General features: G+C 39.0%; 1 protein-coding gene across 11 annotated transcripts in view; it reads right to left on the reverse strand.

Moving 5' to 3' along the window:
- Positions 1–17,541, reverse strand: part of TENM2 (teneurin transmembrane protein 2) — a 1,169,384-nt gene that overhangs the window by 321,081 nt on the left and 830,762 nt on the right. For 5 of the 11 annotated variants that reach the window (XM_069483866.1, XM_069483867.1, XM_069483873.1 and 2 more), the window contains one exon: positions 17,192–17,401. The exons of the other annotated variants lie outside the window; for them this stretch is intronic. In XM_069483866.1, the coding sequence (XP_069339967.1) occupies positions 17,192–17,401 (210 nt within the window). The remainder of the gene's footprint in view (positions 1–17,191; positions 17,402–17,541) is intronic. 11 annotated transcript variants of the gene reach the window in all.

Genomic DNA, 17,541 nt, shown 5'->3' on the forward strand with positions numbered 1-17,541 from the left:
CTCTCTCTCTACATATAAAGAACTGTATTTGGCTCATAAGAACCTATGTGTTCTATTTTCTCCATTCTGGAAAATACTTTGTTCACAATGAATTTTCCTAAGATTAGGAGCTTTATAAATAATGTACATGTTTAATGTAGCATTCCTTTTTTCCTTTTGTGAAATGCTATAATTAAGTCCATAGCGTGCTTACCATCAATGTGGTGTTACAGTCAGAAATATATCATATTTGCTTATTCCTATCACAAAGGACCTGTGGCATCTGACAACAGAATACAATGAAACATAAACAGAATTTACTTAGCATGGGAAATTTCATTTTGTAAAAGTCTGAATCTTTTCCAAAGCAAGCCAGAGTCCAATCAAGCCCTAGATGCTTCTGGGTTATTTTTCAAAGAGGGATCTCACACTGAGCTTGTGCTGCTTGTGAGGAAATGGGCAAGTTAGGGCCAGTAGAACCGCAGAACTCATCAGTGTGAGACAGAATGCCAGGAGGAAGCCAAGGACCTGGCTCAGGTGTGATGATGGCTCTACAAACCCAGGCAATGCCCAGCACCTGTGGCATGGTGGACACAGTATGGGTATTTAATCAAAACATGCTGACAGTCCACAGCTTCTGAGTAGCAACCTCAGAACCCGAGGTGAGGCAATCTTCCGTGTTGTATCCTGCAGTATCTATCGTAATTAACGGCAATGACAAAAACTTAAATTTGAATTCTGCTTCTAACTGCCTTAGCACTGACCTTAGCCGCTCAGCATAAAGCCCAACTATGTTTTAAGGATATTTAATCCAGGCTCCCTAAAACTCACATAACCTTTTCATGACCCATTTAAGCTTTCTTTCCTCCTAACTGTGCATACTTGTCAATAGGTCTAGCTAGGAAAGCACAGAAATCAAGAATAATTGTGCAAAGGAACCAAAGAATTTGTCCATTAGCAAAGTTAAAATTTTACTTGGTAAATAAACTCATCACTGAGAGCAGAGGTTAGATGTGAGTTGAAATGCAGCTGAAAAAGCTACTGGGAGCTAAGGCGAAACAAGGGAGATCAGTCATGAGGGCAAAAGCATATTTCAAGGGTAGTGTAAGTCCAAGGTGTAAAAATTCTATTTTTGGTGTGGTAGAATAAATCAATGGTTTGAAACACACAAACACCACACACACACACACACACACACACACACACAATCTGTCTTCATGTAACACAAAATAAATAAGCAACCCTTGACTTAATATATGTGACTAGGTAGACAAAGTCCTACAAACCATAGAGTACCTGGGGGAAAGCAATGAAGAGACCTTAGGGTGGGAAGTTTGAGAACATTTCACTAAATATGGCCCTTTGGGGAAGTCACTTGAAATTTCTGACCCTAACATGTCTTATCTGTTAAGTAGAGACCATAATACCCTTTATATCCTCTTCACCACACGGTTGTAGTGAGGATGTTAATAATGATAAAAGTGAAAAACATGATGGTGTTATTTAAAAGTGAAAATGGTATATCAACATGGAGATTATTATTGATGACAATACTGGTGATATCATCATCATCATTATTGTCATCATCATCATTGATGTCAACAAACTAGATAACTGGGATTGCAAGTTCAATGCTACAGAAGCCAGGCAAGTCACATAAAAGAGAAAATGGAAAAATCGTGCACCATCTAAATTGGGCAGCCTCTACTTGACTCTAGCTATTTGTTGTCATGATGTAATGTAGGTGGGTATTTCTACGTATGCTGTTATTTCAAGAAAGATAGAATTGTGAACGTTTATATAAAATCTCTTGGTTTTTCAAAATTGCCACCTAAATAAAAACATTAAAAAAAAAAAACAAAAACCAAGAAGGACAAATCAAATAGGTTTGCAAGCTCCTCTGACCAAGGGCCAGATGTTTGCAACCTGAGATAAAGTACATGAGCTTATTCCTTGAAATAGAAAATGTTACACAAACATAAGTGATGATGATGATGATTATTTAATATCATCATCATCATCATCATGTCAACATCCTCATCAATCTAGAAATGGGCAACAACTCTGGTTTCCTTTGGGAGGAAAAAGTTGTTTCTGTGTTGTTAAAGAGAGGGGACAGCCTCGGCAACTCAACACATCGTTGGAAGGGGAGTAAACGTGTTATGCCTTGTTCTCAGTCTTTTCATAGAATTGTGACATTTGAAAGTTGGAAGAGAACTTTCAAAACATCTGACTCAAATCCTCCCAGCACTACAAAAGACAAGAGAGAGGGTCCAAGAAGAGAAAGGACTGCCCCAGGTGACACTGTGAGTTCTGGGTGGAATTAGGACTCAAACAGATTCTCTGGCAGCCACATCTCCTGGGCTCTTTCTTTCTTCACCATGATTTTCTTTCTTTGTTTCACAGATTCTTTTTATCTTCTGAGCCCTTTCAGCAATTTGAGATCAATAAATAGAGGCAGAAAAGGCCAAGTCTGCCCAGTGTAATATGACTTTTTCCCCTCCCTGTGAATTATTTTCACAACAGATCCTCCGTCTCTTATATTCTAACTAGTTTTTAGTCTTCACGAGAAGGTACACAGGTTAGCAAAAGAAAACATAAAACTAGCATCCTAATAATATCTTAAATAGGTGGTGTCCCATTCTATCTCTTTCTATTTTTTAAAGCAAATTGCTTGACCTGACCGGGAAGACCATGCGAATAAACTACAGAGAAATAGGGAGAGGCATAAACTAGTAAGGATCACTGCTCCTTCACAGCAACAAAATCGCTCATGGAAATGTATCAAAGACAACAGTTACTGCAGAGAAAGCAACATGCAAAGCGCTATCCTAAGCAGGCACAGTAAAAGTCTGTGTGTGTGTGTGTGTGTGTGTGTGTGTATTTTGTGGGGCTGGGTAATGGTGAGGCACCCTGGGGAGATGCAAAAGGTCATGCAGATGAAAATAACCTTGGATCCTGGGAACGAGTGCTCCATTACCACAGACGGGAAGAAAACACAGTATCCAATCAGATGGAACAGATTGAAATGCGATTCCAGTCAAGTGTGAATGCCACCGATTGCATTGTGGAACTATTTGGGGAGCGGGCATGAAGGAAAAGAGTCCTGTGCCCCACCCCTCGGTCCACATTGGACATCCACACAATTCAAAAATGGATTTGTAAGGCCGTAAGTTGCACGAAAGCATCTCCGTAAATCCTAAGTGAGGGTGGGGGTGGGAAAGTGTGATAAAGATAAATTAGGGGGTCTTTTTCTATAGGGGCTCTGACTGTTCTGCTGAGGTGTTAAAAAGATGCTATATCATCAGTTTCTTTTCTTTTCTTTTTCTTTTTTTTAAAGAGAAGGGATGCAAAGTCTGCCTTTGGGGTGGAAAAGGAAAAAAAAGAGCGATTGATCATTGCCTTTTATTGTTAGCTTCCCATGGTTCAGTGTTCACTGATAGAATTGGTTCAACTCCAAGATGCTGTCTTAGAAACAATTATTGTTTTCCACTAAAATACAACTCTAGCAGAAAACATTAATTTAAGTGATAACTGCCTAAATGCTTCCGTACCAAGAATGCACGTGCCCCCTCATCTTTGGCTTTACAAGCACCAGAAAGGAATAAGGATAATAAGCAACAGAAATGGTAAAACAAAAGCTTTGATGGAAAGTGACAAAAGGGAGAGCTGGTATTGGCCCTGGGGGAATCAAAGGGAAGGCTGGCGCTGGAATTTTAAAGCACCACAAAAAATAGTTTTTCTATACTTTACTAGTTTATTTGGATGTTAGAGTTTAAATATTAACTGCATTGCTTTTCTTTGCTTGCATGTGGCTTTCTTTGCCATTCATGTTGCACTATGCCCTCATCCAGAAATGCCTTCTTCATTCTGTCTGTCCTTCTGCAGAATGAGGGAGTAGGCTGGGGGCCACAATCTGCCCCTTACTATTTCCTTAAACCATTCTTTGGAGATTGAAAATACCCTTGCACACTTTTCCTCCATCCTTTGACTTCATATACTATTTGTTCATTCACCTAATATTTATTGAGCATCTGCTGCATATGAGGCCCAGTGTCAGCTAAATGCATAGAATAAAATGCATTCTATTTTGGGAGATATGATTTGTGTCTTCAAAGAACTTAAATCTAGTGGTGAAAGCAATCAAAGAGCATGGTGGGATCAATAATAGAGGTGACATAGGAAGCCACATCTAGTAGCTCTATTCTGCTAAGTATTCAGTTGGATGCTGTTCTGAGTTGAATTGTGTCCCCCCCAGAAGGTATGAATTCCTAAGCCCTGGTACCGCTGAGTGTGACCTTATTTGGATTTTGTGACCTATTTGCAGATCTAATTCAAATGAATTTATCCTGGATGACAGTGAGCCCTAAATCCAATGACTAGTACCCTTATAAGGAGAGGCAGATTTGGGACCCACAGATACACAAAGAGAAAAGATGGCCATGTGAAGATAGAGGCAGGAATTAGAGTCACGCTGCCACACCAGGCAATGCCAAGGATTGCCAGCAACCACCAGAACTAGGAGTGGCAAGGAAGCATTCTTCCTCAGAGCATTTGCAGAGAGCGTGGGTTGGCCAACACCTTGATTTTGGACTTCTAATCTCTGTAGCGGTGAGAGAATACATTTCTGCTGTTTTAACCCATCTAGTTTGTGGTACCTTGTTAAGGCAGCCCTAGGAAACCAATACAGGTGCTAAGCCCATGCATTCCCTAGGTAGTTCCCCTGATTTAGGGCTGCACCCCTATAAACATATCAATGGAGGCAACTATCTCAAAGGCACCATCAACTCAGGAGAGCAGCTACTAAAAGAATGAAGAGAGAACTATTCCCTTGGATCTAGGTCACTCTGTCCCTTCTAAGGAAGACAGTAGATTAGATAAACACATCTTTTCTCACCATGCCCTCTGGTACCTTTTCTGTTCTTTCTAAAAGCAATCAAGCTCACACACACAATCACAGATGGTCTCAGATCTAAAAGCTTTACAATGACCTACTGTCACCAGGCCCAAGTCAAAAAGCCTTAGTGGGGACAGTCACCTTTTTGTTGCCCTGGTCTACCATGGTCTTTTTAAAGCTAGATCAATAAGGATGTGTCTTGAGCTTATCTCAACCTGAACCACGTGCTAAGTGATGCAAAATGACTAAAGAAATGACCCTTGTCTTTAAGTGGTGACAATTTAATGTTGACACAAGTGACTTATATGCATGAAACACCAAGAGAATATTACAAATCAGAAAGTAATGAGGTGCTAAATTGAATAAGGCAGTCTATAAGACTGTTCTGCAATATTGAAAAGAGAAAGCTCTGGTTGGGCTGAGTTGGTTGGGAAAGCTTTGGAGAAAAGATGAGACCTGTGCTTAGCTGGATACTGGATTAGTGGGGAGGGACAGTAATCAGGGGCATCTTCTGTGTTCTCATGCCATCCTAAGCTGGGCTGGAATAAAGAGCTAAAGCCCCCACAACTCCACAGGGCTTGCTAATCAACAGAGGCAGATATAGATAAATCTATGGATTTGAGGCAAACGCCCCAGTGCTTAGCTATTCGAGTTCACAGCACCTGATGTCATTTCAAACACATTGTCCCTGATCAATACGTATTTGTTGAATAAAATATATATTTGAGAAGATTAAACTCCATTTGGGGGTTCTAACATCGTATTAAGTGTTTTGCATGTCCAATCTTGTAACTTTCTTTTAAAATGTTTTCATCAAAAGAAAAAAAAAATGCACGTAGTTTGAAGAATCAACTAGTTCTACAAGGTTTGGTTCAAAAATAGCAATCTTTTTTCATCACCACCAATTTCTTTCTCCTCAGCAGCAACCACATTTACCTTTTTTAGCTGATTATTTTGGTATTTATCGCCTGTTCTATAAATAGCATGCTTTGCTTCTATTTCTTGCGTTTTCAATTTTAAGCACTATCGAGTAACTTCTAGCTACGAAATTTATAGATCCAGGCTTTTTCCTCTATATGCCCAGGCTACATATGTCCCCTTTTCATCCCCCAGCCTTCTGATATAACACTTAGATTATTACTCAATGTTTATTATTGCCATGTAAATACGATTCAGAGCTGAGCCATGTTACTACTTTCATTTCTTGAATGTATTTTGCTCCTGGAATTGACTTTTTAAAGTTTACTTAAATTTTTAGTAATATATACTTATCACTCTGGAGACTAATTTCTTTGGGTCAAGTTCTTGTTGTACTGCTCGCAAGTCACTTAACCGCTCTGTGCCACAGTTTTCCCATCTGTAAAATAGGAATACTAATAATCCAACTCACAGCATAATGTGTTAACGTCCTCCAGACGAAACATTACCAGAAGGAGCAGGCTGTGGCCAAGCAAAGTTTATTAACCCATTGCAACGAGGGAGAAGACACAATGGGAGTCATGGGGTGCTTCAGTAAAGGAGTGTTAAAAAGGGCTTGTGTTAAGTGATTTTTAGGGAAAGTGCAAGGGAACAGGTTCACTCTGTATTTGGTTCTATCAGAGAGTGCGTATGATTCTATGATCTGTTATCTCAATATATTTGCTCTATAAAGAGAGCTGACTAGAAAAGGCTAAAACTGTAAATAGCAGAGAAACAGCACTCACTCATTTTAGCCTGGAGAGGGGGATGTTTTGTATTTTGTGGTTTGGACAATGACTGTCTGTTTTTATTATTAGGTAAAATCATGATGCCATCTTATTGGCATTTTACCTCACTTCATCATAGTCAGGGAGTGGCCTCAGTGAGTGTCGGTATTTTGTAAGATTTTATGTTCAATGAGAGAACACCGTGGCCTACCTGTGAGTGACAGTCTAGCTCCTAACAGCACCTAAACCTAGCTGTTAGTGTCAGGCCTGTTCCCAGCATCAAGGGTTGCCTTTCTCTTTCTCAGTGGTGAGGATTCAATGAATTACTATTTGTAAAAATCATAAAAACAATGGTTATCATAGAAGAAGTCCTTAAAAGTGTTTTTTTTTTTTTTTTTTTTTTTATTACAGCACAAGCAACAAAAGAAAAAAAGAGAAGTTGGACCACACCAAAATTAAAGACTTTTGCATATCAAAGGACACCATCAACAGAATGAAAAGGCAACCCAGTTCATGGGAGAAAACATTTGCAAATCATATATCTGATAAGTAATTGATATCCAGAATATATAAAGAACTCCTACAATTGGAGAACTATAAAACAAATAATGAAAGAAATCAGAGATGACACAAACAAATGGAAAAACATCCATGCTCATGGATTGGAAGAATCAACATTGTTAAAATGTCCATACTGCCCAAAGTGATTTACAGATTCAACACAATTCCCATCAAAATTTCAACATCATTTCTCAAAGATCTAGAAACAATAATATAAAAACATTATATGGAACCAAAAAAGACCCCAAATAGTCAAAGCAATCCTAGGCAAAAAGAACAAATCTGGAGGCATCACATTACCTGACTTCAAATTATTCTACAAGGCCATGGTAACCAAAAGAGCATGGTACTGGTATAAATGAAGACACACAGATCAATGGAATAGAATAGAGAACCCAGAAATAAAACCATATATCTAAGACCATCTGATCTTTGACAAAGCAGATAACAATATACACTGGGGAAAGGAAGCCCTATTCAATAAATGGTGCTGGGATAACTAGATAACTACATGCAAAAGAATGAAACTAAATAGCTATCTCTCAATATATACAAAAAATTAAGTCAACGTAGATTAAAGAGTTAAATGTAAGACCTAAAATCATAAAAATTCTAGGAAAAGATGTAGAAAAAACTCTTCTAGACATTGGCTTAGGTGAAGAATTTATGAGTAAGACCCCAAAAGCAAATATAGTAACAACAAAAATAAATAAATGGGACTTAATTAAACTAAAAAAGTTTCTGCAAAGCAAAAGAAATAATCAATAGAGTAAATAGACAACCTACAAAATGGGAGAAAATATTCACAAACTATATATCTGACAAAGGGTTAATATTCAGAATCTACAAAGAACCCAAACAATTCAGGAAGATAAAACAAAACAACCCCATGGAAAACTGGGCAAAAGACATGAACAGACTCTTCTCAAAAGAATATAGACAAATGGCCAACAAACATAAGAAAAAAATGCTAAACTTCACTAGTAATCAGAGAAATGCAAATTAAAACAATAATGAGATACCCCCTTATTCCTGTCAGAATCACCATTATTAAAAAGTCAAAAAATAATAGATGTTGGTGTGGTTGTGGTGAAAAGGGAATGCTTATACACTGTTGGTAGAATGTAAACTTGTACAACTACTATAGAAAGCAGTATAAAGATTCCTCAAAGAACTAAAAGTAAACCTACCATTTGTACCAGCAGTTCTACTACTGAGTATATACCCAAAGGAAAAGAAGTCATTATAACCAGAATGTTTATCACAGCACAATTCACAATAGCAAAGATATGAAATCAACCTAAGTGCCTATCAACTGATGACTGGATAAACAAAATGCAGTATCTATCTATCTATCTATCTATCTATCATGGAGTACTACTCAGCCATAAAAAGGAATGAAATAATGTCTTTTGCAGCAACTTGGATGGAACTGGAGATCATTATGCTAAGTGAAGTATCTCAGAAATGGAAAAGCAGACACTACATGTTCTCACTTATAAGTGGGAGCTAAACAAAAGACATATATGGTCATAAAGAGCAGTAATGGACATTGGAAACTAAGAAGGGGGGATGGTGGGGGAGTGAGGGATAAAAATCCACCTACCAAGTTCAATGTACACTATTCTGTTGATGGAGACCTGAAAGCCCTGACTTCAGTATGATATAATTTATCCATATAACAAAAAACACTTATACCCTCTAAATTTATCAAAAGAAGTCCTACAACTCAACAATAACAATAAAAAATAAATGATCCAATAAAAAATAAATGATCCACAATCCGATTAAAAATTGGGCAAAGAACTTGAATAGACATTTCTTCAAAGAAGATATACAAATGGCCAGCAAGCACATGAAAAGATGCTCACCATCACTAATCATCAGAGAAATGCAAATTAAAACCACAATGAGATACCACTTCACACTGATTAGGATGGATGTTATCAGAAAACCAGAAAATAACAAATGTTGGGGAGGTTAGAGAAACTGGAACACTTGTGCATTGCTGGTGGGAATGCAAAGTGGTACAGCCACTGTAGAAAATGGTATGATGATTCCTCAAAAAATTAAGCATAGAATTACTATATGATTCAGTGATTCCATATATATTCTTCTGGATATATATTCAAAAGAAGTCAAAGCAGGTGCTAGAACAGAGATTTGTACTCCAATGTTCATAGCAGCATTATTTACAATAGCTAAAAGGTAGAAACAACACAAGTGTCTAATGATGGATGAGTGAATAAACAAAATGTGGTATATACATAACATGAAATATTACTCAGCCTTAAAAGGAAAGAAATTTTGACACATACTACAACATGGATGAAACTTGAGGACATCATGCTGAGTGAAATAAGCCCATCACAAAAGGACACATATTGTATGAGTCCACTTATGCGAGGTATCCAGAGTAATCAAATTCATAGAGACAGAAATAAAATAGTGGTTGCTAGGGGCTGAGAGGAAAGGAGTTAGTGCTTCATGGGTATAGAGTTTCTGTAGGAGACGATGAACATGCTCTGTAGATGGATGGACAACAATGTGAATGTATTTAATGCCATAGAATGGTACACGTAAAAATATTAGTAATAAAAATGGTAAATTTCATGTTATGTATATTTTACAAAATAAAAAATTGTTAAATTAAAAAGTAAGTAATATCAAACCCAATCTTTGGTCCAATTGTGGAAAGCCTGTTTTTAAGACATTTAGGTGCATCAGAATGTCCTTTAATATTCATAACAACTTCAAGACTTGTAGATATTTATTACTGTTTTACAGATAAAAGTATTGAGACAGATTAAGTAAGTTGTTCAAGATCATAGTGTTACAAAGTGTCACTATGATTTGAATCTAAGTAGTGTGGACTTCAGAGTCCACACTCTTAAGAATGTGTCCTTCATTATTATTTTTGGGATGGGTCTAAGAGATTTATCCAGGGCTGGGGCTGTAATTTTTGTTCAAATTGCCCATTGGTAAAATAAATGCATCTTTTGACTCAGCAGAGAATTGATATATCTCTAACTACGACTGGAGACACTTTTAAAAATGACTACTGAATATTACACAAGTAGCTAGTTAGAATTAAATGTAGTCTTTAAGGGAATTTAGGAGAAGCTGCAGTCCTGCGTAATAATTATTAGGGCAGGAGACTGTTAAGATATTGCATGTAGCTCTGGACTTGCCTAGGATATCTTTTTGTGTGTATCAAGAAGCCAGGGACAGAGATGGAGAGGTGTAATGTACACAATGCCTATCGACTCTGGGGTTTTTGTCAATATCAAGACTATTTGCCGAAGAGGAGCAGTTCTCTGCCGTCTGTCACTTCCATGCTTCAGCATCTCCGAAGGAATTACCTGTCCATCTTGATTGTGTGCTCATTTGTACCACGGTGCAGAAGAGCAAGCCCCACCCTAGCTAGACTGGAAATTGCTGGACCTACAGAATACATATGTAAGTATGGGTGTGTGTATGTGCTGCAGGAAGACACAAAGGAAAAGAAGGAAAGGTCTCATCTCTGTTTGCACACTGCTGGGCACATTAACAGTGCTTATTTGTTCCCAATTCTTAAGGTGGGAGACCTTAAAAGGCCAAAGCTGAAGTGAGTGTCTTTGGGAACCCAGGTTCATGTTGGCGGAGCTGTGCTCTCTCCCTGTCATGGGAATGACATCAAAATTTTCAACCAAGTGTCACAGTACCCCAAACCACTCTCCTCACCTTCTGCAGGTAAGCTGTGAGGATCTGCCCAGCATGACTGTGTAGGTCTTAGTTTTGTCAACATCCCAGATGGAGGGGTGGAACCCATACTACCCAGGGGAGAGGCCGGGGAGCCCCTAACATTGGGACAGCTGGATCCCACTGGACTCAAGGACTTACAAACACAGAACATTTGAGCAAGAAGGAAGCCTAGAGAAAGCCAAAGCTTGATCTTGACAGGTAGGGAAACCGAGGCCAAGAGTGTTTGAATGACTTGCCAAAAATCATGCTGTGAAGCAGGGAAAACCCAAGTTTTCCAATTTCCACTTCAGAACTGTCCCCTTACATTAATGCTTCCCAAACTTGCTAGATGACAAGAATCACCTGAAAGGAACAGCAAAAACAGAGTTCCTTAGCCCCTCCTGAACTTATCGAATCAGAATCTTCAGGGGAAGCGTCTAGGGAGCTGTGTGCTCGCCAAGCAGTGGGTATTTGGTGACGCTGCATTTAGTTTTTCTCAAACTTTAAAAAAAATTGTAACCCGTGCTCTTTCATACAAGGCTTTGCTTTAATACAATACACTGTTGTTTATCTCAATAAGCCACACAAATATTTTGAGGTTAACATTTAACAGAGGAGCGAGGAGCAAAGTCTCTGCCATGAGGAAGGTTGGGTTTGACTCCTAGGTCCTTCACTTCCCAACTTTGTGACTTCAGTAAGTGACTTCACCTCTTTGTGCCACAGTTTTCTCATCTATAAAATGGGTATGATGATAATCCTTACTGCACTGGGATGTGGTGGGGATTAAATAAAAGTAAATGAAGAAAGGTATATTAAGTGCTTAGCACAATAGCTAGCGCTGAGGGAGGAAAAGTGCCGTGAGCTGAGAGGCAGGTCCTCAGTGGCTCTGCATTTGGAGCATGAGTCAGGGCTGTTTCTGTGCCCTGCACAGACTGAAGACGGCAGCCTGGACTCAGCCTGCACTGCTCGGTGTGCTAAGACTAGGGAGGAGACGCAGCCGGGACCAAACCTACCTGGGTGCCAGGAAGTTGCTGCAGGTATCTCTGAACATCGGACGCAGACAGACATCCAAGGGACTTAGGGAAGACTGTGGAACCAGGAGGCTTATGCACAAAACAAATCTGACTTGGGAAAGTGAATGATATTTGAACTTGATTTCCTGACCCCCAAATCAGGGGTGGAAAATAAAGGTGGTTACTCTAGACATCAATTCATTTATTATTTAAGAAATACTTATTGAGCATCTACTGCGAATCTGCCACCAGGGACACTATAGCGGAGGTCCCCGCCGAAGGGGGGAAAGCTGAGAGGAGAAAGCAAAGCCTATAAAGAGAACAATCAGAAGTTAAAATGCAGAACATTAGGAGAAGTGGGATAAACAACCACATAACGGTACAAAGACTTTTGAAAAAAAGAGATAGTATTATCAGCACAGTACAATCATCATGTGCATAATAATTGCTGTGAGCTATTCAGGGGATCCTAAATTAAATTAAATTACAATGGGCGTAATCTGCTTAGGAAGGCAAGAAAATTTATAACATATCAGACAAAAATTTCTTTCTAAAACCTAAGATATATAAGGGGAAGAAATTTCATTCTTTCATGTCTACTTCTGTGAGCTCCCTTCTTCTTCACCCTAAATCTAGCCCCACGGAGAGTAGTAGGGGCCTAGGGAGGGAGAGGTGCCTTAGTTTTCATGAGAGGATATCAATTTTAACCTCTATATGGGTGTCAAGACAAATCTGTGACACAGAACACCTGCTTTTCAGGTTCCAGATAGTGACCATAACCTCGAAGTCTGCTAATTCCCACTGAATCCAGTTATGAGCAATAATATTTAAGGTCTATCACCTACAGGACATACAGTTTACATGGTCCTTTCATAGAACTAAGGTTTATCTATGGATCAAGTCCAGTTTTACCCTTGGACTGTGCAATGTTTAGATCTTTGTAGGACTGTTTTTTAACTGAAAGTGCTCTCTATTGCTTACCTGGAGGTTATAAGAAATTTTGACAGGAAATTAGCATATGTGTTATATGATGTCACTGAGAATTCAGTCATCTGGATACACACATGACCTCTTTCATGAGAAATTTCTTTCTGGCCTCATTTGGAGGTTTCACAGAATTTTCCTGAAGCATTGACTTATTTTTCTCTCATGGGTGTATGCATCTTGTTCTTTCTGTGTTTCCCTTTTTGCTTTGATTGCTAGGAAGCTCTGAATCAAGTTTTCTGTCTATCTTAAATAAAGGAACAGGACTTTACTTATCTGAGCATATATGCATGTTTTCCACGTAGATTTTTTTTTCTTTACCCTTATTGTATCACTTAATTATAGTTTTTGAGTATTTTATTTATTTTACTTTTATTTTGTTAAGTTTTTATTTTAATTTTTTATTTCAGCATATTATGGGGGCACAAATGTTTAGGTTACATATATTGCCTTTGCTCCACCTGAGTCAGAGCTTCAAGTGTATCCAACCCCCAGACAGAATTTTCTTTTTAAAACAATGGTTATAAGCTGTCACAAATTATGGAGGAGGTGCAAGAAAAAAAATGAATGAATGAATGAATAAAGCCCTTTTGCTTTATAATGCCAGATAAATATGACAACATTTACTTAACATTAAATTATTAAGTTAGCCAGGCAACTGAATTCTTGGACCACCCTTGCTTGCTGATTTTGATGTACTATTTCCATTTAGAATTAGTGAAGGCATTGCTTTCTAAAAAAGGGTTAGGGCACCTCCAGTGTGCTCAGTTACAAATGGAGACTCTCTCGTCGGGACAACTTCTTTGCCACATAGGACCTCCTGAAAGTCCTGGCAGAGGACTATTTCTTATATAGAGTTTGGTGTTATGAATGAATGTTCCACGCCCTTTTATTTAGACTTTAAAGAAAACTAAATTTCAACCTTTTCTAGGGAGAAAGTAATCCACTGCTTTTAGATATACTATGGCTGCCCCTATATTTTCTGCATCATATGTTGATAGCGAACTGCAAACTCTGCTCTGATTTGGAAGGGAGTCTCATTCTTCCGTCTGTGGGAGCCTCCATTATGTGGCCTCTGGGATCCAGATGCGTTATTTCATGGGATTTGAAATTATGCTTCTGTCTACAAGAAACATCTCTGGAGCTAACCTGTTCTGGCGGCAGGTCAGAACACAGCATAAGCCAGGAGCTGGAGCTCAGCTATCTAAAAGAAGATGCTTCGGGGGGAGAGAAACGCCCCTCGTAAGCATCTCACTAACTGTACCTGGGTATCTGCTCGATTGGCATAGATGGAGGGTTAGAGCAATTTGGCTTCAAAGGTGGCGAGGTTTTAGTACTGTCCACTAAAGAATACACTATAGTCATAGAAAATAATGACAGTCAAGCCATAAAGGTGAAGCTTTGTTGTTGCTTTCAGGAGGTTTTCATGTTGGGCAAAAACATTTTAGTTCCTATAGTTTATGTCCAGTTTGTCTCTTTAGAAAAGGGGCTCCTTGGGCAGGAATTGTGTGCTGTGGCTCTCCTAATGATGGGCTTCACCAACATCAAATAACAACGGCAACAATAACAGGAGAGGAAGAAATAATTTTTTACTGTCGTGTATGGGCTGAACCTGTTAGAAGGTGTTTTATTTCACCTAAGAAAGAGACAAAGACCAATCTGGTACCTGATCCTCAGAACATAAGGTTATTGCCAAGAGACCAATGTAAAAGACTCTGTGTAATTAACCAGCTAAACACAACACACCCAAACACATGGGCGCTTTGTTTGTGCTGTGACACCTCCTGAAAAATTCAGCCCCTTTCATCAAACTCAATTCAGAGCACTCAGGCACAGCTCTGCACTTTGCATCTTCTGTGTCAAACTCTATTTTCAATCCTTTATGTCAAATTTAAATTCATGGCAACTGCATTCAGATCTTGATAGAATCCCCAATTTGCCCTGGACCCCAAATCCATTCCACAAGAAACACACGCACACACACAGAGACACGCAGATATGCAGAGACGTGAGCACACACATACTTGTACTTAATTTGCTCTCATTTTAGCTAAACCAGAGTCAAGAATTTTGAATGATCGCCTGTTGGCTGGAGCTTTAACAAATTCTTAGGTAAATACCCCTTGAAAACAAGGGTATTGCAAAACTGGGTCTTTATCCCTTCGTTGGAAAAAAAAATCATATCAGCACCACCCTTGTTGGGGATGAAAATGGACCCTTAAATTTTCTGTGGTATTTTCTCCTGTTACTGAAGCTTAAATTGCTATCAGTCTTAAGCGAGCTGAACAAATTGGTATGAGTGACGAAAAATGGATGTTTGACTCTGAACACACAGATCTGTTGTGTCCACCAAAATGAGGTCTTGATTAGACATAACACTAACAAAAATACCCTACCAACAAGTTACAATCTGATGCACTGCCCGAAAGAAAGGAAATCACGCACTGCATTATCACTAAGAAAACATTCTAGATGGCCCCAAGATATGAACTGACCTCTCTTATGGAAATCATCTTTGCTTGGGTATCCATATATGCATAAAAGGATATAGTTTTTAAAAGCTCATTTTCTCTCTAATAATTGTCTGTTTTTAAAAAGCTATCAGCAGGTGCACCTCATTTCAAAAGCCTCTTGTCCTTCATAATACAATATTCATCACGATTACATAGTATGAAATAAAAAGCAGCAAAACATAAGTGAAGGTAGTTCAATTAAATGCAACACAATCTCAGCAGCAAAAAAAATGGCTCTGTAGCTAAAATCAGGTTCTGATGAAAGAAAAAAGGGAATATATTTCCACATATTTTTAATTATATAGAATTTCCTCAAACATGATTTTTCATAATATATTCCATTAAGTTAACATCATATTTGAAGAAAGAGCATTTTCCGATTTCATTTTAAGCCTGATTTTGAGCAATTACAGTGTCATTGTTCCGCGGTAGAAAGGTTGAATTCATTTACTGTGTGGTTATGCTAGTTATGATTGATGTCTCTTCTCCAAATGATAAACCAATCACCCCAATGATGTAATGTCATTTTAAGAGTGCCATAATCACATTTCTCTCAAACTAGAAGCTCTGATGAGTTCTAATAAAGATTTATGGTAGATTAAAGGCCTTCATAATATCAACAATGGATTGCTCATTTGATGAGAGATTTGATTAGGTAATTTTTTTTGAAAAAGAATATGAGTTTACTAAATATATCAGGCTTGGCTTTGAAGAAGGGCATGGGCCATCATAAGTAGCAGTCCATCATTCCATTTCCAGAATGAGTCATCTTAAATGTATTTGGGAGGTCCTCTCTAATTGGAGAGGTTGAGGCCAGCAGTGGGTGGCATATACTCATGGATGGAGCCAAAACACAACCTCATCAAGGAACACTCTTGGCATGGAAAACTTTGTACTGCTTTTGATGGGATATGTTAATGAACATCATGAGTGGCCAATTCAGAAGATAACTCCAAAGCCTTTGGGTCAGGAGCAATTAATTTCGGCAAATATCTCTCCTTGGGCCATGGATACTTAAACCCTAGATATTGCCCACTCCTACATTCACACATTCATGTGACCATATCACCAACAGGAGACATCAAACTAAGGCACGATTATTGCTGGGCCCAGAGCAATCCCCCCTAAGATATAGAGATTGAGAGTTGAGACAGCGGCCACAAAATCCTCAAAAGTGGAACAGAACCTTGTGTCCAGTCCTTCTGTTCCATGAATGTGAAAACTAAAATGAAAAGCATGGATTTAGAGGCAGTATTTACCATAGTACCACATGGTCAGCTTGTTAAATTCAAGCAAAGCCGCACAAGTGGAGGGTTATGGGAGAGGTCAGCCCCCAAACATCTCAGACTTGGCAAGACATTTGGTATTCATGTTATGGGAACACATTTTAATCGAAAAATCATCTAAACAAGCAAGGAAGAAGTCAGAAGCCAACTTTTGAAAAACAAGGGATCTGACACACACAAATCAGGTGTGTGAGGGTGTCCAGGGTCACCCGCCTATGACCAGAACCACAGTAATACAAAATTCAACATTCCAGTGTCTCTCTGCACTTCGCCTTTGAGACCAGCGTGCTCACACACATAGCAGTGGGCAAATTCCTTCCACCGAAGGAGGCCCAAACCCTGTTAAGATAAGCAAAACCTCTTCAGTAACTGTGACCTCCAGCAAATGTATCTTGGAACTGCCACGCCACAAAACGACAAATGCGTTTCACCGTGACGCTCCCCACACCACCTTCTCCCCAGCCCTTGTTTCCGAGTTGTCGTTTCGCTGGAGAATTGAGAATGGCACTCACGCAACAGCACACATTGAGACACCACGGAGTTTCCTTACCACTGCTGGAGGCTTGCTGGGGCCCTGAGCATGCTCTGAGCAGGTATGAATTGGGGGAGAATTCCTCATCGGGGTTGGTGTCCATGATTTGATGGGAGGTGTTGCTGTCTAGCAATGGCATCTGGCAGCTAACTGGTGGAGGATTATGTGAGCTAGGCAGCTGAGCAGATGGGAGGAGGCTAGACGAGGATGTAGGTGGAATGGGACGACCTGGGAAAGAGGACAGAGGGGTCAAAGGTCAGCAATGAGTGTCATGAGAGCATCCCAAGAAAGTTACATTGAAACCAGCTCACAATACAAATATTAAAAAAAAAAAAAAAAAAAAAAATGAAATGCTCCGGATATGTGTG

Source organism: Eulemur rufifrons, chromosome 10, assembly GCF_041146395.1.
Source record: "Eulemur rufifrons isolate Redbay chromosome 10, OSU_ERuf_1, whole genome shotgun sequence".
Classification (NCBI taxonomy): Eukaryota; Metazoa; Chordata; class Mammalia; order Primates; family Lemuridae; genus Eulemur; species Eulemur rufifrons.